The 23317-nt window shown below is 36.6% G+C and overlaps 1 protein-coding gene across 2 annotated transcripts in view; it reads left to right on the top strand.

Annotated features, from left to right (window-relative positions):
• PFDN1 (prefoldin subunit 1) overlaps positions 1-23317 on the top strand; it is an 84495-nt gene that overhangs the window by 43175 nt on the left and 18003 nt on the right. For both annotated transcript variants that reach the window (XM_058279769.1, XM_004477834.3), the window contains one exon: positions 13214-13298. In XM_058279769.1, the coding sequence (XP_058135752.1) occupies positions 13214-13298 (85 nt within the window). The remainder of the gene's footprint in view (positions 1-13213; positions 13299-23317) is intronic.

Genomic DNA, 23317 nt, shown 5'->3' with positions numbered 1-23317 from the left:
TGAGTAATGACACTTTGAGTATCAGTGTGTAAATGTCTGAGTCCCTGCTTTAATTCTTTTGAGTAAATACTTGAAAGTGGGATTGCTGGATCATATGTAATTCTATACTTAGCTTTCTGAGGGACTGCCAAATTGTCTTCCATAGCGGCTGCACCATCATTTACTTTCCCACTGACAATGACTAAGTATTCCTATTTCTCCGTATCCTCTCCAACACCTGTTACTTTTCATTTTTGTTTTTTTAATAGTAGACACTCTAGTGGATGTGAAGTGGTATCTCATTGTGGTTTTGATCTGCACTTCCCTAGCAGCTAATGATGCTCAGGAACCTTTTATGTGTTTTTTGGCCATTTGTATACCTTCTTTGGAGAAATATCTATTCAAGTCTTTTGCCTTTGTTTTATTGGATTGTCTTTTTGTTGTTGAGTTATAGAGTTTCTTTATAGATTGTGGATATTAAACCTTTATCAGATATATGATTCACAACTATTTTCTCCTATTATGTAGGTTTTCTTTTCACTTTCTTTTTTTTTTTTTTTTAAAGATTTATTTATTTTATTTATTTCTCTCCCCTTCCCCCCCACCCCGGTTGTCTGTTCTCTGTGTTTATTTGCTGCGTCTTCTTTGTCTGCTTCTGTTGTTGTCAGCGGCACGGTAATCTGTGTTTCTTTTTGTTGCGTCATCTTGTTGTGTTAGCTCTCCGTGTGTGTGGCACCATTCCTGGGCAGGCTGAACTTTCTTTCGCTCTGGGTAGCTCTCCTTACGGGGCACACTCCTTGTGTGTGGGGCTACTCTACGTGGGGAACACCCCTGCGTGGCAGGGCACTCCTTGCGCGTGTTAGCACTGCGTATGGGCCAGCTCCACAGGGTCAAGGAGGCCCAGGGTTTGAACCATGGACCTCCCATGTGGTAGATGGACGCCCTAACCACTGGGCCAAGTTCGCCTCCCACTTTCTTGATAATGCCCTTTAATGCACAAAAGTTTGTAAGTTTGATGAAGTCTCATTTATCTATTTTTCCTTCTGTTGCTCATGCTTTTGGTGTCATATCTAAGAATCCAATGCCAACCAAGGTCATAAATATTTCCCCCTATATTTCCTTTTAAGAGTTTTATGGTTTTAGCTTTTATATTTAGGTAGTTGATCCATTTTGAGTTAATTTTTGTATAGGGTGTGAGGTAGAGGTCCAACTTCATACCATTCTTTCTCTTTTGAATGTGCCTGGCATTCTTGTAAATCATTTCGCCCTAGTTATATGTTCTGGACTCCCAGTCCTATTTCATTGGTCTGTATATCTATCTTTATGCTAGAAAGTGATTTTTTAATGGAAATTTTTATTAAGATAATTGTAAATTCACATGCAGTTGTAAGAAATAATAGATTCCCTTTTATACTTTGCCCTGTTTTCCCCAATAGTAACATTTTTCAAAATTATGATATAATATCATAATCGAGATATTGACATTGATATAATTGATCTTATTCAGATTTCCCCAGTTTTACTTGTATTCATTTATGGTTGTGTATATCTGTGTAGATTTGTATATCAACTACCATGGTCAGGACACTGAATGTAGAGATTTATTTTTGTATATTGATTTTATATTGTGTTACTTTGTAAAACTCATGTCATTCATTAGTTTAGTAGTTTTTTGGCAAATTTTTTGTTGAGTTTTCTGTGTAGGTAATTATGACATTTGCAAGCAAAGCCAATTTTCTTTCTTTTTAGTCTATATGCCTTTTATTTTTTTCTTACCTTATTGCATGGGGTAGTGCTTCCAGTATAATGCTAAACTGGGAGAGCAGACATCCTTGGCTTGTTCCTATCTTAGAGTGAAATCATTTATCATCATCATTCAGAGTGATAGCTAGGTGTTTTGTAGATGCCAGTGCCCTTTATCAGTTTAAGGAAGTTCCCTTCTATTCTTATTTTGCTGAAAGGTTTTTTTTTTTTCTCCCTTTTGCTTGGATTTTGTCAGATACATTTTTAGCTTCTATTGTGATGTGATGAATGTATGGTTTCCTTTTTAGTCTGTTGATATGAATTACACTGATTTATTTTCTAGTGTTAAACCAACTTTATATTCTGGGATAAAATCTCACTTGGTCATGATGTATTGTTTTTTTAAATGTATTATTAGATTTAATTTGCTAATACATTGTTACATTATTTATGAAACCCATTAGTTTGTAGTCCCCACACCCCCACCCTACCCCCACCCTGTAATGGCTTTGTCTGGGTTTGGAATCAGGGTAATGTTGGCCTCAAGAAGTAATTTGGAAGTGTTCTCTTCTATTTTCTGGAAGAGTTTGCATAGGTTGTGTTTATTATTGTATTATTTTACTTTTAAATATTTGATAAAATTCACCAGTGAAGCCATCTGAACCTGGAGTTTTCTTTGTAGAAAGTTTTAAAAAATATATTCATTCGCTTTAATAGACACTAGACTATTCTGGTTATCTGTTTCTTCTTGAGTAAGCCTTGTGTCTTTCAGAAGAATTTGTATATTTCATCTAAGTTCTCACATTTATTTGCATGAAGTTTTTCTTTATATTTTCTTTTTATACTTTTAATTACTGTAGAGTCTGTATTGATGTCTTTTATTCCTGGTATTGGTAATTTGTGTATTCTTTTTTCCTTGATCCTTTTTGGCTAGCAGTTTATCAGTATTTTTGGTTTTTCAAAGACTGCCTTGCTAGTTCTTTTTTTTCTCTATTTTTAATTTTCAATTTCGCTGATTTCTGCTCTTTATTATTTCTTCTTGCTTTGGGTTTAATTTGCTCTTTTTTGTTTTTTAGAGTGTATGCATAGATTATTGGTTCTAAATCTTTCTTGTTTGCTGATACAAGCATTTAATACTACATATTTCCTTTCAAAAACTACTTTAGATGTGTCCCACAAATTTTGATATATTTTTATTTTCATTCAATTAAAAATATTTTCCTTTGTCCCTTGTGACTTCCTCTTTGGCTTATGGGTTATTTGAAATGTGTTGTTTAATTTCCAACTGTTTATTTATTTGTTTGTTTATTTATGTATTTATAGGAGGTATTGGGCATTGAAACCAGGATCTTATACATGGGAAGCAGGCAGACAGACCATTTAGCTACACCTGCTCCCCTTTGGTATAATTTTGTTATGATCTCCGATAATGCTTGTATGTTTTCAGTTCTTTTAAATATGTTGATATTTGTTTTATGGTGCAGATTATGGTCTTTGTTAGTTATTGTGTACTTGAAAAGAATGTGAATTCTTTTGTTGGATGGAGTGTTCTAGAAATATCAGTTAGGTCAAATGGTTGATAATGCCTGATATCTGTTCTATTTCCTTATTGATTTTCTGTGTGCTTATTCTGTTGATTACTTAAAGAAGAGTGTTGAAGTCTCACACTATAATTGTAGGTGTGTCTATTTTTTCTTTCAATTTTGTCAGTTTTTTTCATGAATTTTGAAGTTCTGCTGTTTTGAACATTCATATTTAGGATTATTATGTCTCTTTTATGAATTGACCTTTTTATTATTATATGATGTCACTTTTTGTCCTTGCTTAAAACTCCTTTTTCTGAAGTCAATTTTGTCTCATATTAATACATCCACTCCAGCTTTCTTCTGATTAGTATTTGCATGGTGTATCTTTTTTTCACCCCTTAAATTTTTTTAAATAGTTTATTGGGATTTAATTCATATACCATGAAATTCACCCATTTAAAGTGTACAATTCAGTGATTTTTAGTATATTCAGAGTTGTGCATTTATCACCAAATTTTCATTACCTGAAAAAGAAACTTGTACCTTTTAGCAATCACTCTCCATTTTCCTCCAACCCCACCCTCTCTGAACCTAGCAAACGCTGATCTTTCTGTATCTATATATTTGACTATTTTAGATGTTTCAAATAAATGGCAGCATATGTTATTACCTTTTTTTTGGAAATTCTTCATTTTTAAATTTTTTATTTGAGAAGTTGTAAGTTAACAAAACAGTCATGCATACCATGCAGGATTAACATGCATTGCCCCACCACCACCTTACATTGTTGTGACTTGGTTGTTACAAATGAGGAAAGAACATTGTCATAATATTACTGCTATCTATAGTCCATAGCTTAGATTTGATGTATTCTTCCATAAGCCTTCCTATTAACACCATGTATTAGTATTATATGTTTGTTATAGTTCATGAGAGATTGCTCTCATGTTTGTACTGTTAACTGTAGTCTATCATTCTGTAAAGTGTTTGCTGCTTTATATAATCATCTGCCTTGTACAGCCCATCCAAAGTGTACACTCAGTGGCTCTCGGTTTCATCACACAGTTGTGCTGTCATCAGCTCAGTCCATTTCAGAACATTTTTATTACTTCAAAAGGAAAAATCCCAACCTCCTTAAACACCACCATATTTACCCTTAGCATTGATAACTATATTTCTTTGCCATTGCTGTTAAAAATATTACAATATTACTGTTAACTGTAGTCTATATGTTGTCTTAGTTATATTTTCCCATGTTTCTCCATATTCTTAACATGTTGTAATAGAGGAACATTCTTGTATTGGTGCTATAAACCACAGTCATCATCTATCACCGAAATCACTATGTTATACAATCCCTAGATTATCCTCTAGCTTTCTTTCAACTGACGTTAACCTCTTTAGATGATCCCTATTAGTTGCAATCACATTTATAAATCAGCAGTGTTGATTATACTCACTGTGAGTATTACCATGAACTCTAACCATTTCCCCACATAATACAGTCCCTCTCATTAAACATTCTATATACATTTAGCATCAGCTCCTCCTTCTCAACCCACATTCTATCTCCAAGTAGCCTATACTTTAAAGGTTAACTCCATGAGTTTACTCATCATATTTAGTTCTTATTAGTAAGACCATACAATATTTGTCCTTTTGTGTCTGGCTTATTTCACTCCTTAAGGTTCATCCATGTTGTCATATGCATCCTGGCTTCATTTCTTCTTTTTTTAAAAGATTTATTTATTTATTTATTTCTCTCCCCTTCCCCCCCACCCCTGTTGTCTGTTCTCTGTGTCTGTTTGCTGCATCTTCTTTGTCCCCTTTTGTTGTTGTCAGCGGCACAGGAATCTGTGTTTCTTTTTTGTTGTTGTTGTTGCATCATCTTGTTGTGTCAGTTCTCCGTATGTGCAGCACCATTCCTGGGCAGGCTGCACTTTCTTTTGTGCTGGGCGGCTCTCCTTACGGGGTGCACTCCTTGCGTGTAGGGCTCCCCTACGTGGGGGACACCCCTGTGTGGCACGGCACTCCTTGCATGCATCAGCACTGCACATGGGCCAGCTCCACATGGGTCAAGGACGCCCGGGGTTTGAACCGTGGACCTCCCATGTGGTAGACGGAAGCCCTAACCACTGGTCCAAGTCTGCTGCCTCATTTCTGTTTTATTTTTTTTTAAAGATTAAAAAAATTTTTTAAATTTATCCCCCTCCCCACCCTTGTGACTTGCTTGCTGTCTATTCTTTGTCCATTTGCTGCACATTCTTCTGTGTCTGCTTGTCTCCCTTTGTTGTGTCATCTTGCTGTGCCAGCTCTCTGTGGGTGCGGGCCAGCTTGCCTTCACAAGGAGGCAATGGAATGCGAACCCAGGAGCCCAATCGATTGAGCCACAGCCGTTTCCCTCTTTTTCTTTTTAAAGATTTATTTATTTCTCCCCTTCCCCTCCTCCTGTCCTATTGTTTTTGCTGTCTGTGTTGTCTTCTCTTCTCATTTTCTCTCCTCTAGGATTCACCAGGATTTGATCCTGGAGACTTCCGATGTGGAGAGAGGTTCCCTGTCAATTGTGCCACCTTGGTTCCTGGTTTCTGCTGCGCTTCACCTTGACTCTCCCCTTGTCTGGCTTTTGATGCGTCATCATCTTGCGGCATGCTCACTTGCACGGGCACTGGCTCACCTTGTGGGCACTCGCGTGGGCACTGGCTCACCACATGGGCACTTGTGCGGGCACTGGCTTGCCATGTGGGCATACTTTCTCTTCTTCTTTTGCACCAGGAGGCCCCAGGGATCGAACCCAGGTCCTCTGGTATGGTAGGCAGAAGCTCTATCAGTTGAGCCACATCTGCTTCCCTTCATTTCTTCTTACAGCTGACTAGTATTCCATCTTTGTATATACCGTGTTTTGGTTATCCATTCATTTGTTGATGGACACTTGGGTTGTTTCCATCTTTTAGTAATTGTGAATAATGCAGCTATGAACATGGGTGTGCAAATGTCTGTTCACATCCTTGCTTTCAGTTCTTCTGAATATATTCCTAGTACCAGGATTGCTGGGTCGTATGGCAGTTCTGTATTTAGCTTCCTGAGGAACTGCCAATCTATCCTCCACAGAGACTACGCCATTTTACATTTTCATCAACAATGAAGGAGTGTCCCATTTCTTTACATCCTCTCTAGCACTTGTAGTTTTCTGTTTGTTTTTTAAAATGACTATTCTGTAAGTTGTGAAATGATATCTCAGTGTAGCTTTGATCTTCATTTCTCTAATAGTTAATGATGTTGAACATCTTCTCATGTGCTTTTAGGCCATTTGTATTTCTTTTTTGGAAAAATTTCTATTCAAGTCTTTTGCCCATTTTTTAATTGAGTTTTTGTCTTTTTGTCATTGTATTGTATGATCTCTTTATGTAACATAGGTAGCAAACCATTTTCAGATATGTGGTTTCCAAATATTTTTTCTCATTGAGTAGGCTGCCATTTCACCTTTTTTTTCAGGTGCCTGGACTGGGGATTGAACCTGGGACTTCATATGAGGGAAGCTGGTGCTCAACCACTGAGCCATATCAGCTCCCCTGAGTTGGTTTTTGTTTTTTTTTCATTTGTTTGCTTATTGTTTTGTTTTTAGGAGACACTGGGAACTGAGCCCAGGACTTCCCATGTGGGAAGTAGATGCTCAACTGCTTGAGTTACATCTGCTCCCCTTTACCTTCTTGAAAAATTCATTTGAAGCGCAAAAGTTTTCAATTTTGAGGAATCCCAAAATTTATTTATGCTCATGCTTTGGGTGTAAGATTTAGAAACCATCACCTACCACAAGATCTTGAAGGTATTTCCCTCCATTTTCTTCTAGGAATTTTATGGCTCTAGATTTTATATTGAGGTCTTTGATTCATTTCGAGATAATTTTTGTATAAGGTGTAAGATAGGGATCCTCTTTCTTTCTTTTGGTTATGGATATCCAGTTCTCCCAGCACCATTATTTGAATAGGATTTCTGGCCCACTTGGGTGAGTTTGACAGCCTTGTCAAAAATCACTTTGCCATAAATTTGAGGATCTATTTCTGAACACTCAATTTGATTCCGTTGGTCAACATACCTGTCTTTATTCCAGTACCATGCTGTTTTTACCACTGTTACTGAATAATATGCTTCAAAGTCATATGTGTTCTGTGTCAACTCTCTCTCAACTCTGCCTTTGTACTAATAGTAAGAGAGCAGCCATAGACAATATATAAACAAATGATTGTGTCTGGATTGGCCCAGAGACCATAGGTTGCCTATCCTTGCTTTAGATAGTTAATTATCTTCTAAAATGATTAACAGATAAGGAAACATGTCTATTTTATTCATCCTAATTTACACTATTTCCACACTTTTTGTTTCTTTATAATTTGTCCTATAGAATCATACTTTTTCTGCTGGACAGACTACCTTTATTAACATTTCATGTAGTATATATCTGCCAGAATAAATTCTCTCAGCTTTGTTTGAATATCTCCTTCATTTTTGAAAGATATTTTCACTGTGATGTAATACTGGCTTAATCGTTTTTTTTTTTTCCTTTTTCCCTTTCAGAACTCTGAAAATGTCATCCCGTTGTTTTCTGGCTTACATAGTTTGTGACAAGAATATGGTATAGTTCTTATTTTTGTTTCCCTGAATGTAATGTGTCCTTGCTTTGGCCACTTTCAAGATTTTCTGTTATCTTTTTCAGGAGTTTGACTATAATATGTCTAGGTGTTTTTTTGTTGTTGTTGTTGCTGTTTGTTTTTGTATTTATTTTCTTTGGGATTTCTTGGAACTGTGATTTGGTGGTTTGTTTTTTTTTCATTCAGTTTAGAAGGTTCTTGTTGGTTGTCTCTTCAACTGTTTCTCCTGCCTCTTTTTCTCTCTTCTCCCTCTGGGCATCTAATTACATAACAGACTACTTGATATTGTTTCTTAGCTTGTGGATGCTGTGTCCTATTTTAAATTTTTTATTTATTTTATTTTTACTCTTTTTTCTTTGTGTTTTATTTTTTTACTTATTTTCAAGTTTACTTAGATTTTGCTACTCACCTAATTAGAAGTTAAATTCTATGCTTGGGATTTTTTGGGCTGTACAGGTAGGTTGAATTTGGACCATTACCAATGAGAAGGACAGCTTGTGGTTACACATTTTTAAGGGGAATTTTGGTTTTTCTATTCACTACCAAGGTAGGCATAGACAAGTCTCTCTTATTGTTCCCTATTTATGTACAAGTTTATTTCTTCTTCACTCTTAGACTGAAGACGGAACCATTGGAAATTTGGTTTTAATGATTTAGGTTATTTTTCTACAATTTTTTGCTCAAAAATTATGAAGTAAAAAATGTTTAACATAGATTTTATTTATTTATTTATTTATTTATTTATTTATTTATTTTTATTTTTTTTAAAGATTTATTTATTTATTTAATTTCCCCCCCTCCCCTGGTTGTCTGTTCTTGGTGTCCATTTGCTGCGTCTTGTTTCTTTGTCCGCTTCTGTTGTCGTCAGCGGTACGGGAAGTGTGGGCGGCGCCATTCCTGGGCAGGCTGCTCTTTCTTTTCACGCTGGGCGGCTTTCCTCACTGGCGCACTCCTTGCGCGTGGGGCTCCCCCACGCGGGGGACACCCTTGCGTGGCACGGCACTCCTTGCGCGCATCAGCGCTGCGCATGGCCAGCTCCACACGGGTCAAGGAGGCCCGGGGTTTGAACCGCGGACCTCCCATATGGTAGACGGACGCCCTAACCACTGGGCCAAAGTCCGTTTCCCTATTTATTTATTTTTTAAAGGTTTATTTTATTTATTACTCTTCCCTTCTCCTCCTGCCCCAGTTGTCTATTCTCTGTGTTCATTTGCTGTGTGTTCTTCTTTGTCCGCTTCTGTTGTCACCGGCACGGGAATCTGTGTTTCTTTTTGTTGTGTCATCTTGCGTGTTTATTCTCCGTGTGTGTGGCGCCATTCCTGGGCAGGCTGCACTTTCTTTTGCGCTGGGCGCCTCTCCTTAACAGGGTGCACTCCTTGCACGTGGGGCTCCCCTATGCGGGGGGGCACCCCTGCGTGGCACAGCACCCATTGCACGCATCAGCACTGCGCATGGGCCATCTCCACCCAGGTCAAGGAGGCCCAGGGTTTGAACCGCGGACCTCCCATGTGGTAGACAGACGTCCTATCCACTGGGCCAAGTCCGCTTCCCCCATAGATTTTATGTACAGTTTGTAATGTACATAAAGTACAAGTAGTTTTCACTATGAGTGGAGTGAGGTAAAGAAGTAAGATAGACTTATTCATCTTTTTCTGTGTTTTTGCATGCCCTGAAACCTAAATGCTACTTTTTTTATTCATTGGCTCTTATTTGAAATATAATTTTACTTTTTATTTTTACAATACAGTGTATAATATGACATCTTAAAATAAGAGTATAGTTACAGGATAAGACTGAGTAAAAAGGGAAATTAACAAGTCTCAGAAAGGTTACCTTTATTAAGGCTGAATCCCTGGTTTGTATTTTGCACATACATTTATAAAACTACATTCAAATTATTCCTTTTCAATACTTACTCCTTAGACCCAGAGAAAAGGATAAAAATCCAGGTTTTGGATTTTCATAGAGAGCAAATCCGGATTAGTCTATTCCTGTCTAAATGCTATTAGGACATCCTGTAAAATATCCCACCTAAACAGCACATTGTTTTAAGCATTCTCGTCTCTGAATAGCATGTGTCCAGGTGTTGTCTTAGTTTGCTAGGCCACTATGACAAATATTGCACAATGGGAATTTATCGGCTCAATGGTTTTGAGGCTAGAAGAAGTATAAAACCAAGATATTGACAAGCCTCACTTTTTCTCTAAAGTCTGTAATAGTTCTGGGACTGGCTGCTGGAAATTCTTGGTGTTCTTTGGCTTGTATCTCTGTATCCTGTCACATGACAGTGTCTTCTCTTTACATCTGTTCTTCTGGTTTTCTGCTGACTTTTGTCTTCTGGCTCCTTTCCAGTTTTTCTGACTTCTGACTTCTGGTTTCAGTTCTTTATAGGGCCTCCAGTAATATGGATTAAGACTCATCCTGATTCAGTTGGCTTGACCTTAACTAAAAACATCTTCAGAAGGTCCTCTTTACACATGAGTTTATACCCATAGGAATGCAGATTAAGATTAAAAACATGCCTTCGTTCGGGGTACATAATTCAGTCCACCATACCAGGTGACCATACTTCGAGGGTGTATCCAAAAGAACGTTGCCACTGGATTCTGGATTGTATTTCAGGGGTATGAACAACACTTTTGATTTATGCTGAGTTACAAGAAAGTGGAAGTTATGTACCAGCCTACAGAATGATTCAGAATAGAGCCTCTGATGTTCCTCAAATAATCAAAACTAAAAGCCATTAGAGAATTATATTTTTCAGATGGCATAATTACAAATAAGTGAAGAAATAAAAACAGCAGGCCAGCAAGTTCTTTGATAGTTGACAGTGCAAGGCCAACAAGGCGTCAATTTCTAGGTCAGAACTGTAGCTTTTTGCAAGGCAGCATATTATAAAAGATATTATGCTTTTTAGAGGCATATTATCTGCATATCACTTACCATATGAGAATAATTTCTCTCTTCATGATGTATTTCTTCTTTCTTGCACATTTGGACTCTTGATTCCTTTACCCACATTTGCTTTCCTAAAATATCAGGTAGAATCTGTGAGATTTTTGCTTTGAAAAACAGTATCTAATATTTGTTTATGCTATAAGGCTCGTAATTACACAATCATGCTATACCCTTTGTCATCAGAATAGTATCTGATAATTTGTTGCCTTTTTAGCAACAGCCAAGGTGTTTTCTAAAGACTGTTCAGAAAACCAAATGTTTCTCAGAGCTCTTTCTAATCTCTTTATATCTGTATCTTTCGTATTTTTTGAATTGAGGACTAAACCAAAAATAAGTTTTATGTTTGAACTTTGACTCTGTACTTACTCATTGAGTTAGGACATTTGAGTTTACCAAATATTCACTGTTGTTGAAAACTTTCATGGCTAAGATGCCGTTTAGGCTTATATTAGGTTGGCCAGGTTTGGTAGACTCTCTCTGGCCTTTGAAGTTGGCATAGTTCAAGATAGCTACCTTAGAGGTACGTGGCCATGGAAAAACATGTTTTCATTGTTGAGTGTTCTTGCTCTCTAGTAATTTTATTTTTTGCTTAAGGGATTTATGTTCAGATACTTTATTTTTAAAGGTCTCATAAGTAATGACTTGAGTTCTAATCTTAGCTTTGAAATTTTCCCAGACACTAATAAAGATGATGTCTGATGACTATTATTTGAATGCTGCTCTCATTGGCCAGCAATCAATACTATTTAAAAATATATATTTTACTCTGAAAATTATTTCCATGGCTAAAAGACTTTCTTAGTAAAATTCTGCAAGTTAGGTCATAATTTGGTGACTCTTAGACCTTTTTTAATAATACTTTTTATATCATGTGACCAAGATTAATATAGTTCAAAACAACCTTCTCCTCAAATACTAGTATGAGTTCTGAAAAAAATATTCTATAAACCATAGTCTTATCAGAAATGGTACCTATCTCTTGGACTACATAAGAACATTTTAGATGTGAAGGGTTTTCATAGCAAAAGAACCTAGGGTTAATCCTTGTTTTGCATGAATCTGGACAACCTTTGCAGTATATATAGGAGTACAATTTTTAAAAAGGATCAAGTTACTCCTGAAGGCTAGAATCAGCAGTTAAATTATCTGGGCTGTCAATGTTAGGATACAAGTTAAATTATTAGTGGAGTAAAAGAAAAGTTGAACAGATTGTATTAATATGTGTAGAAAGGTATATTCATGAAAAAGAAGGGAAGAAGGCAATTTTCTCCCAGGTGTCTGGGAAATAGAGCTAATCGCTCTTTTTGTTCTGTTTTAACTTGTCTCATCTATAGCAAGAAAGCCTATTAGTAAGAACCCACCTAGGCACAGGGTTGTTTTTGTGGCATTGGCAGAGTTTGATACTGCACATTGTTATCTTGATATGTTTTCTTGTTTCGCTTTTTGTTAAGAGGTAATATTTAGTTCTTTGTTGCTGATCCCTAATTTAAATCTCTTAAAACCTAGTTGAACGATCCTGCAAAAGATGTGAGTAATTGGGATTTCTCCTTGGTTGCAAGGGAAGGGAAATATTTCACTTCATTTACTTGAGGCTATAAAATAGTTTTTTTCCTTTCCCTACAGTAAGAATTATGAACTAAAGTCACAAAACAGATTCAGTGTTAATTTTAAAACATCCCCCATATTTCTACCCTCATCAGTGGTAAATAATGTATCTGATTATAAAATGGAAAAGAATTGAAATTTTCCATTTGTGCATTTTGAGCTTTTCAGAGATATTAAACACTCTGGAAATAATAATATAAGATACTAGGGCTTATACAGTGCTTTTTGTGTGAGGAACTCATTTAAACACTAATGCATTGATCCTAACACAGTACTTGATTGTAACTTCCAAAGGTCATGAGTTACTGCTGTTAAAAAAAAAAGGGGGAGATGGGTGGGGCTCCAATTTACAAATATTGTTTAAAAATATCTAGGTAAAAGTTTAATCAGATAACTGAAAATATAAAAATTATGGGGAATTTTTATTCTTACATGTTAACTTTTCTCTTAGCCTTTGGTAGCTTTTCACCCCTTTTTAATTTTCAAATTTTATCTATGAATCTGTTTGAAGCTTGATTCCCTTCTTAGATAAATAGGAAGAATCTCCTTAAACCTTTATCCCTTCTTAGCCAAGAAGGCTTAAATCTTTGATGGTTTCCTGAGTCTGTTTTATTAATGTACCAATACATTTTATTTGTCCTGAATTAGGAGGACATCCTGTTAGTTTTCTTAGTTTGATGTTTGTGGTATAGAGTTATTATTTTGATAAATTCAGTAGGTAAGTGGCTTAATTTTCAACTTTTGTGTGTTTTGTAGGTTTATTCTTCAGTCCAAGGAGGTAATTCACAACCAGCTGTTAGAGAAACAGAAAATAGCAGAAGAAAAAATTAAAGATCTGGAAGTAAGTTTTGAGTGAATATTGGCAGTAGCAGTCAGTTTTTAGGGAAAAAAAAACTAATACTTTTTCTGTGTTTAAAGCATATTAAATAACTGTTTATTCTTAACACACACATACACATACACATACACACACCCCATCACCACCAGAGAGCATATATTTAAACACTGCACATGTATATAGGAAGATGGGCAGGCTTCACAGGAGCAGGGGAGTGGGTAATGATAATGGTAGTTAGAGGATATTGGTATAGTGTCTCTCTTACATTGTAATTCCTTTAACCTAGATTAGGTTATCAAGGATTGAGAAGTAAGGTATAACTAATTAAAGGTCTGAATATCTAATTAAATTTTCTCCTGTGAGGGAAAAATTTATTTATTGTTTTTTTTTTACTTTGAGAACAGGATGATGGGTAAGAGTAACTTAGTAAATCTTTGAGAAATTTGAGTTTATTTATTACATTTTCCTTATATATTAAGATCATTGAAGAAATATTCTTCTTGGGTTTTAATGATAGGTCCATCCTGTATCTAGTAAAAGTTAGACTGGACAAAAAACTGGTTATTATTTCATAGGGACCAAGATTTCCCAAGGGGTGTGTGTGTACACAATGACTTCATAGGTCACTTTCTCTAATATCTGTGAGTACTATTTGAGGCTGTGGTTCAGGATCTGACTCAGCTCTCTGCTGAGTTTGTACGACATCCCCTGAAACCTCCTGGGGATTTCTCAGGGACACTGACATGGAATGGCTGGAAGGTTATAGTGTGTGGGTTACATAGGCTTATTTTTATTTGACTACTGGTCATAATTTAGACAAACTTGATTATAGATTTGTAGCTGATAAAGATGTATTGTAAAATAAAAACAACGAAAAAAGAAAAGAAAAAAACCTGTTATCCTATAGTAGGTTGTTGTGTCCTATTTTATCATTTTTGCTAATGCAACTGTTTTTTTTTTTTTAAGATTTATTTTTTTATTTATTCCCGCCCCCCCTGCCCCCCCAGTTGTCTGCTCTCTGTGTTCATTCGCTGTGTGTTCTTCTGTGACTGTTTCTTGCCTATGGTTCAGTCCCTGGTACCTCCTTAAAAAAAAAAAGTAAACAAAACTATTTCATATAGATAACAAAAACTGTTGTGTTTTTGCAGTGGTAGGTAAATATATATAAAAATTGTCCTGATGAATAAGTAGTAAGATGCAAAGTCATGAATATATAATTCTCTTTTTATTAAAACAAAGCCTGTGTATAAACACTGAAAATGTTATGAAGGGATATATATATTGTTAACATTGGTTGCCCCAAGGAAAGTAGATAGGACATGGGGTACATTTATTTTTTCTTCTTATTTCTATGTTGGAAAAATTATAACAAGTATGTGTTAAGCTTTATAACTTAAAACAATGATCAAGGTAAAATTTTCACAGATGATGATTTTAGCATACTTTCCTGTTCTGGTGTGAGTATTATGACATTTGTGTTCCAAAAGTTTCCTTTTACGGAGTCTCTCAAATATTGGCAGAGTGTTCCAATATCTTTCACGTGATAGAACTAGGTTAGTTGACTTGTTGGTATTTGCTTGAAATGCTAATTACAGCTACAAAAAACCAGCAGGGCTATTATATTCTAGCCTCTACCCTAGGAAGTTTTTTTTTTCTTTTTAATCTTTCATTTTACATGTTTTATATTATAAAAGCAATATACTATACTCTAAGTTCATTGTAAATAAAAAGAAAAACAATGAAAAAACCCAAACAAAAAATTAAATTTAAAATAAAGTAAATATTGAAAGCATATGTTCCCCCCCCCACACCCCCCCAAGTGTCACTGGTATGTATCATTTCTAACTTTCGTCTATATTTATATAAATACATTCTTACACAAAAGGTTTTTTTTTTTTTAAAGATTTATTTCTCTCCTCTCCCCCCTCCCCACTTGTCTGTTCTCTGTGTCCATTTCCTGTGTGTTCTTCCTTTTGTCCGCTTCTGTTGTTGTCAGCGGTGCGGGGATTTGTGTTTCTTTTTGTTGCGTCATCTTGCTGCGTCAGTTTTCCGTGGGTGCGGCACCATTACTGGGCAGGCTGCACTTTCTTTCACACTGGGCATCTCTCCTTATGGGGTGCACTCCTTGCGCGTGGGGCTCCCCTACGCGGGGACACCCCTGTGTGGCAGGGCACTCCTTGCGCGCATCAGGACTGCACATGGGCCAGCTCCACATGGGTCAAGGAGGCCCGGGGTTTGAACCGCAGACCCTCCTATATGGTGGACGGACGCCCTCTCCCAAGTCTGCTTCCCTATGTTTTTTAAAATAGAGGAAATAGTTGTATTGACTGTTTTTCATCATTTAACAGTTTATCTATCCACTTTACTAATATAAATCTAGTTATACTAATTTTTTTGTTTTCCATTTCTGCTACCATTCCAGGTTCCTCTTACCTCAATTTTCAATTATTGTACAGTTGTAGCTCTATTTTAGTCTACTTTGCAATACTGCCCAAACCTGTATTTTTTTAATAGCACCACTGAACCATTACTACTCTTAAGATGAAGTTCAAACTCTCTAACATACTTTCAAGGCTCTTTATGAAATGTCTCCTGTTTTATTTCTCTCCTTCCCTCATTTTCTCTGCTGCCTTTTATATAGTATGCGCCAGCCATGTGGAAAAACTCTCAGTTTCTGGAACTTGTACTTTCTTTGTTTCTACTAGGTCTTTACAAATATAGTACCCTCCATTTACTAACCTTTCAGCTTTAGGGGTTCTTCTGCTGAGAAGTGTTTTCTGATTCCTCAGTCTTTAGTTAGGTCCTTCTTCCTTGTGCTCCTTTTTTATTCTATTAGCTTCATAGCACAGTGTGGGAATTTTGGAATATAAATTATTTCCACTTGAAGTAAGTCACAAATATTGTTTCCTCTTACTGGGGAAGTTTGGTACAGATTCAGAGCTCTAAATAGGTTCTTCCGAGGACTCCCATTGTTGCTCTTGCTTTCAAATCTAGTCCCTTCTTCTGGGCCTTGGTATTTTTTGCCAGTCCAACCATTTTCACCTTAACCTTCTATAAGTATTAAGATAATATACCTCAGATGCCTTATAATTAAGTTGGTAAGGTACAATTTATACGTAACCTTGCAGACAAAGGCCAGGCTATTTCCATTTAGCCCATTTTTTCTCTGAATGAGGAAGGTTCTTTTTGAACTGGGTCATAGGTCCAGTTCCTGAGCAAAACTGTTAACTTGTTTTCCCAGTTTGGCTCACTGTGTGTGCCTCCTCGCTTCATACCTACTGTCTGGGTCTATGATGCTATAGACGAACCTTTTCTGTAAAATAGGTTGGTCTAGATGATTTAGGTTTTCTGATCAGAGGACTGCCTGCCTTCACTGGTATTTCCTAGACTCCATTATGTTTGCCCTCTCCAGATTTTTTTGTGGTCTTTATTTCTGATTGCAAAGCTTATGAAATTTGTTTAGCTTTTGATGATTCTGTCATGCTGTGTCTATATTGTCAGCCAACTTGGTAGCCTCACTTGCTGACCTTTTCATCTTACGGGGTAGAGGAAAGGATACAATATCCTTGTCCTCAAGTTCCCTTGATAGGGTGTCAAATTACTTACTAGACCGTAAAGACAAGTACTATCTTGACTTTGGGAATAAAGTCCTTATTTCTTTTCCTTCTTAAAACTCCATGTTTACATTTTAATAGTCCTATGTTGTTATTCTTCAGGCCATAATCACTTTTATGGGATTGAGTGGGAAGTATTTTCATAGCAGGCTCACAATATGATAGTATTATGTTTTTTTCTTCCCTTTATAAATATGGTAGACCAGGTTCTGGGAGACGATATCACTATTTCATTTTAACTGTGATTAGTAGACCAACACTGCTGCTCTTATTCATGAGAAAATGCACAGTGGGGCCTTAATATGACAGATTAACCAAGTTATTTATGTCATTTGAGGAAATGCTCAATTTTTTAAAAAAGACTAACTTTTTAAAGAACATAGCTGAATGTATATAATACATAGTATAATGTATGTGGTTATTAGAAAAGTGCAAAAACAATTTAAAAAAATGACTCAAGTATAATTGGTATTTAGAATTATGACAATTAATAAGAGTCTCATCTTTGCCTTTGGAAAATAATTTTCTTTTTTGAAATATACAGCAAACATACTATTGTCACAAAGAGATAATTCTTTTTTGATAAAATCCAGTTCTACCTAATGTTAAGTTAAAACCTTATTGATATATTGAGTATTTATATAGCTTTCAGAGTGAAAAATACATCCCTTGTTGTTCAGGTTTTTTTTGGAGGTGAAGAAGATATGAATTGTGGGTTTCTTTTGCAATTGGGAAAACTTAAATTTAGCATTTGGGTTAGCTAGAGCTCAATTTTTAACCTTATGAATCTCAGCTATTTGGAATCCTTGAGATAATAAAAACTTTCAGGGTTGTATTGGAACACATTTGGGCCATCATTCCATTATGTTCTCTCCCTTGTTCCAGGTGGGGGCCAAATAATTACCGCTTCAGGCTCATCTTTCTTCTGTCTGAAGTCCCCATTATATTTTAGGCTCATGAATAAATCTTCCTTTCTATCACTCGCCAACATGGTTGCCACCCCGTCTGCCACCCCTCCCACCACCCTGGTTAACTCAGCAAGAAAGAATACGAAAAAGGAAGCCCAGGACATTCTGGCCTACGTTGTATCACTTCTGATGCAGAGTGTTGTAACCCAAAGATTGTGAAATATCTCTCCAGCTCACGCTATAAGTAAAAATCTAAGAAACTGTGTAACTTAAAGCCCTGACTGTTCCATAGAAAGGACAGTTTTGGTCAGTGGTTCCTGAAACAAGTGAGAGGAATAGTGGTGAGAGAACTGGATAGGAGGTGCTTGTTACGCCCTGTAGTTGGCTTATGTCTGATACTCTGATGAGAAAGTGCTTTGGAAAAATTCCCATGATTGAGAAATTTTATTCTCCCTATAGAGGGTCATTTTTTCCATAGCATGGGTGATGACTGGTAGGTACTTGAATGGATGTCCAGTGTTTGCCCTGAAGTACTTTGTTTTTTAGCTGGTTCTATTGCACGTATGATGGGAGCCCCTCTTTGGTGGTGATATCAAGAGAACATTATTGTATGCTAGGTACTGATTCTTATCGGTGCTTTCTATGAAGAGAGGAGAGCGGGTAGGAGCAGAGCCAGTGATACAATCTTTTTTACATATTAGACAAGTGTGCTCATTAGTTCATCTGCTTGCATATGTCAAAGTTTAGAATCCATTAAAAACTAGTTATTAATTTTTTTTGTAGTGAAATATAACATTTATAGAAATAGGTATATATATATAAAGAAAATATTTATTTATTTATTTATTTTTTAAGAAAATATTTATAACAATCATTGAGGCCAAGAAATCAAATATTGCCAGAATACCAGAGGTACCCCTGTTTTCCACTCTGATCCCAGTGACATCCTTGCCCTTCCCCTGGAGGTAACCACTAACCTGCCATTTGTGGTAATTATTTCTTTAAAAAACTATGGTTTTACTGCATGTATAGACATCCCTAAAACAGTATAATTTAATTTGACCCATTTTTGAAGTTTACATGAACAGAATCATACTCTATGTATATTTTTTGTCTTGCTTCTTTTGCCCACCATTGTGTTTGTGAAATACATCTGTGTTGTTACCCGTGATTGTGATTTGTTCATTTTCATTATTATATGACAGTCCAATATATAAATGCACCATAATTTATCTATCCAGATGATCCATTTTTATCCTTAATAAGTCAAGGTGATCTCATACAGGGAACAGTTTATCACATAGCCTCTCTTGCTAAGGGAAGCTGTTTTTCAGAGACAACCACTTCCCCTCCCTGGGAGAGTTGGAGTCCTGAGAAGTGTAGAATCTAAAAATTAGTTTGATGAATTCCTGCCTATAGGACTAGCTAGGTTAGGTAGCTAGACGCCTTTGGGTGTCTTATTTTTTTTTAATGAAAATTAAAAAAAAAAAAAATGCAAGTTGCCAAGTGATCTAAGTACTAATATTTGCCCAAATATAAACTGACTGACCTGTCAGTGGTATATTTCTTTTCCTTAATAGAAATATTTTAGGTCTTATGAAAACTTCGACGTAAATGATTCAACTAGATTGACCTTTCTTATTTACTTATCTGTGAAATATAATATTGCAGGTATTTTAAACACAGTCACACAGACCTTTGATTTAATCTATTCCCTGATCATGTGTTTTCATTTTGTGATTGAGCTAAAAGAAAGATTTGCATTTCAGTCATCCCAGAGTTCAGTTTTTTGCATCTTGGTTCAGTTATTACTTTCCTATAAGATACCTTTACAGGGTGCCTTGTTCTTTTCCTTGGAATACTTGTCTGCAGCTACACCAAAATACCCCTTTTAATGCTGCAGAGCTGTTGACCTGAACTTTCACTACAATATACTTTTCTCTGCTAAACCATGACTGTTTCTCCTTAGCCTCCTCCCTCCCATGCCTGAGAGGTTCTCAAGTCTTTTTCAAGCTACTTGGAGATTACTTTTGATGAGTTAGACTTCAAATTTTCTTTTATTTATTGCATACTTCTCTGCTTTTGTAACTAGATGTCAAGAAGTTAATTGGTGAATTTTGCCTTATTCTAGGTTCTTACTATGATCAGTGTGTGTTCTCACATCACAGGTCCTCCCAACCAGAAGAAATAGATACTGGTCAGAAAAAGGGAATTGTTCATTACTCAGTGTGAGGAAGGCCACCCCTCCCTGTCCTAGTGAACACACTGCGCATGTCAGCTTAAAAGAATAAGATACGGAGGGCTGATATCAGAGCCATAAATAGAGATCTTCAAGACTACTAGATTTACAGCAGAGCTTTCATTACACTAAATTCCTAATTTAAATACCTTATGTTGAATTAGGAGTTCTGGATTCTAGCCCTTGCTATGCTCTGAATCTCTGTTTCCTCATCTATAAAAGTCAGTATCAGAAGATATCTGGGGTCAGTTCTGTCAGATTATGGCTCTAACTTTGGTCTTTATCTGAATTGCCACTTTGGGAGCAAAAATACGCCTATATGGCTTACAATGAAAAGATGGAAGGAAACATCAGACAAAAATGAAAAAAAAAACCACCCACTTTCCTTAAGTGTTAGAGCACTGCCTTAATTTAAAAAGTTAATTGGAATCCTATTTTTAGAGCTCAAAAGAAAACTATACTTATGGCTTTGGTAGCTAAAATGTAATAAAATGTGATGGCATCTCATCTTTAATATCTTTGTGGTAGTCACTTAAGTTTGCCAGAGATGCCAGTGTGATGGTTAGTTTATATTAGGCATCCCATGTATCTCAGCTTAGTAACCATATACATAAAATAATGTACCCAGGAAGGCATCATTTTACTCATTTGTTGTGCTTTATCCTGTACTGTCTTGTAAAATACATGATACTTAGAGTAGTGGCATGCATGTCCCTGTACTCAGAAAATTTTGAGGAGTGATTAGATTCCTTGAGTGTACATGGGCATTTTTATAAATTTTATGTTTTTAAAAAAAAATCATACAATTTTTGTCCTTTTTTTTAAGAAGACTTTATATTTGTATGTATTTCTCTCCCCCCCCCCCCACATTGTCTGCTCTCTTATGTCCATTCGCTGTGTGTTCTTCCTGCGTCTGCTTGCATTGTCAGGTGGCACTGGGAAATTACATCTCTTTTGTTGCGTCATCTTGCTACATCAGCTCTCGGGGTGTGCTCTGCCACTCCTGGGCAGGCTGCACTTTTTTCACACAGGACGGCTCTCTTTGCGGGGCACACTCCTTGCACGTGGTACTCCCATACGCAGGGGACACCCCTGCATGGCATGAACTCCTTGCACGGCAGCACTGCGCGCGGGCCAGCTTACTACACGAGTCAGGAGGCCCGGGTATCAAACCCCAGACCCTCCATATGGTAGGCGGACGCTCTATCAGTTGAGCCACGTCCGCTTCCCTAAATTGTATGTTATGAACATATATAAAATATATTTTAAAGAATTTTATGGGGGAGAGTGTTACTGTGGGGGGAGTGGTGGGGTGGGGGCGGTGGGGGTGAATGGGGACCTCATATATTTTGAATGTAATATTTTTTTAAAAAATGAATAAATTGAGTAGAATTTGAAAAAAAAAAGAATTTTAATGAATCTGCTGATGCAGATAGCTATTCTACTTTATTAGGACTTTACCATTTTATTCCTTTTTCAAAGAGGCTTTACTTATTATTTCATTTTTAAATAAGTTGGCTAGGGATGATGCTGACTTGCTAATTATGTTTGATTGGAAGAGTTCCTCCTGCCTCACTTCTTGCTTTCAAACCAATCTCTTACTTGCCTCCAGCATAGTAAAAGTATTTTTATTCCATTACTATTCATGAAGCCATTCTTTTGGGTACATAATCATCTTGTGAGGGAACTTTTCCAAAAGGGACACAGATGCATTATACTCCCAACTTTGTTGTAAAAGATTTAGTTCACTTTTTTCTGCTTTTGTTTTTAAGAAAACACATATGAGGGTGGAACAGTACTCCAGGTCAGGAAGCGTTATCGGTTTCCACTGGTGTTTTGTACATACTATTGTTTTTATATGAGACCCTAAAGGCTCAAACTCTGTGTGATGCTATAAAGACATGGAAAATGAGTCTTTCTTAGGCTTGGAGGAAATGATGACTAGTGTTTTTTTGCTGGTAGTATCTGATAATTCCCCCTCCCTTTAGCTATTCTAGGCGTGTTTAGTTGTCAGGCGTTGTCGGACTAAATTGCTAAAAATAACAAATAAGGGGGAGGCTGTCCTAAGGCCAGCTCTTGCACTGCCTTTAATCTGTTTAATTTAGGTCCTGGGGAGAAAGGGTGAAAGGAACATGGTGCCATTCGCATTGAATGGATTTTCTGTTTAAAGTGCTGACAAGAACCTTGTTTGAGCCTCCCTTTCCTGAACGAGCAGGGCTCTTAGCCACATCCACTTACAGGGTGGAGTCAGAGCCTGCAGGCTGAAAGAGCTGCTCTGATTCCGTGCCTGTGCTCCAGATTAACCAGGCAATTGTGGTCTCTTGCTTGTCTTTTAATGTGGTTTTTGACAATGGAAATGTGCAACCAGCCTGAGAGAGGCTTGGAGGTGATTGTTGGTTAGAAGTGGGGCAGTTAGTGTGGGAATAAATAGAAAATCTATTTAGTACTCTTCCCTAATTTAGTGTTCAGAGTCAGTGTTTGATAAATTAACCACGTTACTCCAGTACACCTGTGTTTCATTTTAACCCACGTTACAGCATACAGCTCTACTTTGATTTGGCTTTTGACTCTCTGTGCCTTAAGGTCTTCCTAATAATAGAAATAACTCTCTGTAAAGCGGAGATAGCAATCTAGTACTTGTTTGTAAAGCTGTTGAAGATCAGTGAAGGAATGATTTAAATGCCTTTCTTATCCTGCTGTGTATTTACCAGTAGTGGAGAGTGTGAAAATGAGGAGCAAATTTTCATTTATATTTCTGGTGCTCTACCTTCCCCGTGAACTCACCTGAGGGCCTATTGATTTTTATGTCCTGAGGTTGCCTATTGATTTTTTTTTTCTTTTTGTCTTTATTTGTTTTTTTTAAATGTTACATTAAAAAAAATGAGGTCCCCATATACCCCCCAACCCCTTTGCCTGTTGATTTTTATATTCTGATATCTTAAACTGGATCAAGTTTTGAAACTGAATTGGAAAATATTGTTTTCCTAAATTTTTAAGCTTTGTTGCTGAAATCTTACCTGAGTTTTTTCCTGCCTTTAGGAGGACTAAACAATTCCAGCTTCATGACATAATCCTAATAATGATTGTTAGATAGGTCAAAAGAAGTGTTTGTATTTACATAATGAAAGCATTAGTGTTTGTTGGGTGGTTATACAAAGTATTTTGGGGTTATGGGCTGACTGGAGTTTTTCGTTTCTGTTGCTTTCCATCTTATACATGTAAGCAACATTAATTGAGTACTTATGGTTCAGATTTGGGGAA

This window comes from Dasypus novemcinctus, chromosome 2 (genome assembly GCF_030445035.2).
Source record: "Dasypus novemcinctus isolate mDasNov1 chromosome 2, mDasNov1.1.hap2, whole genome shotgun sequence".
NCBI lineage: Eukaryota > Metazoa > Chordata > Mammalia > Cingulata > Dasypodidae > Dasypus > Dasypus novemcinctus.
This window is presented reverse-complemented; position numbering and strand designations above follow the sequence as displayed.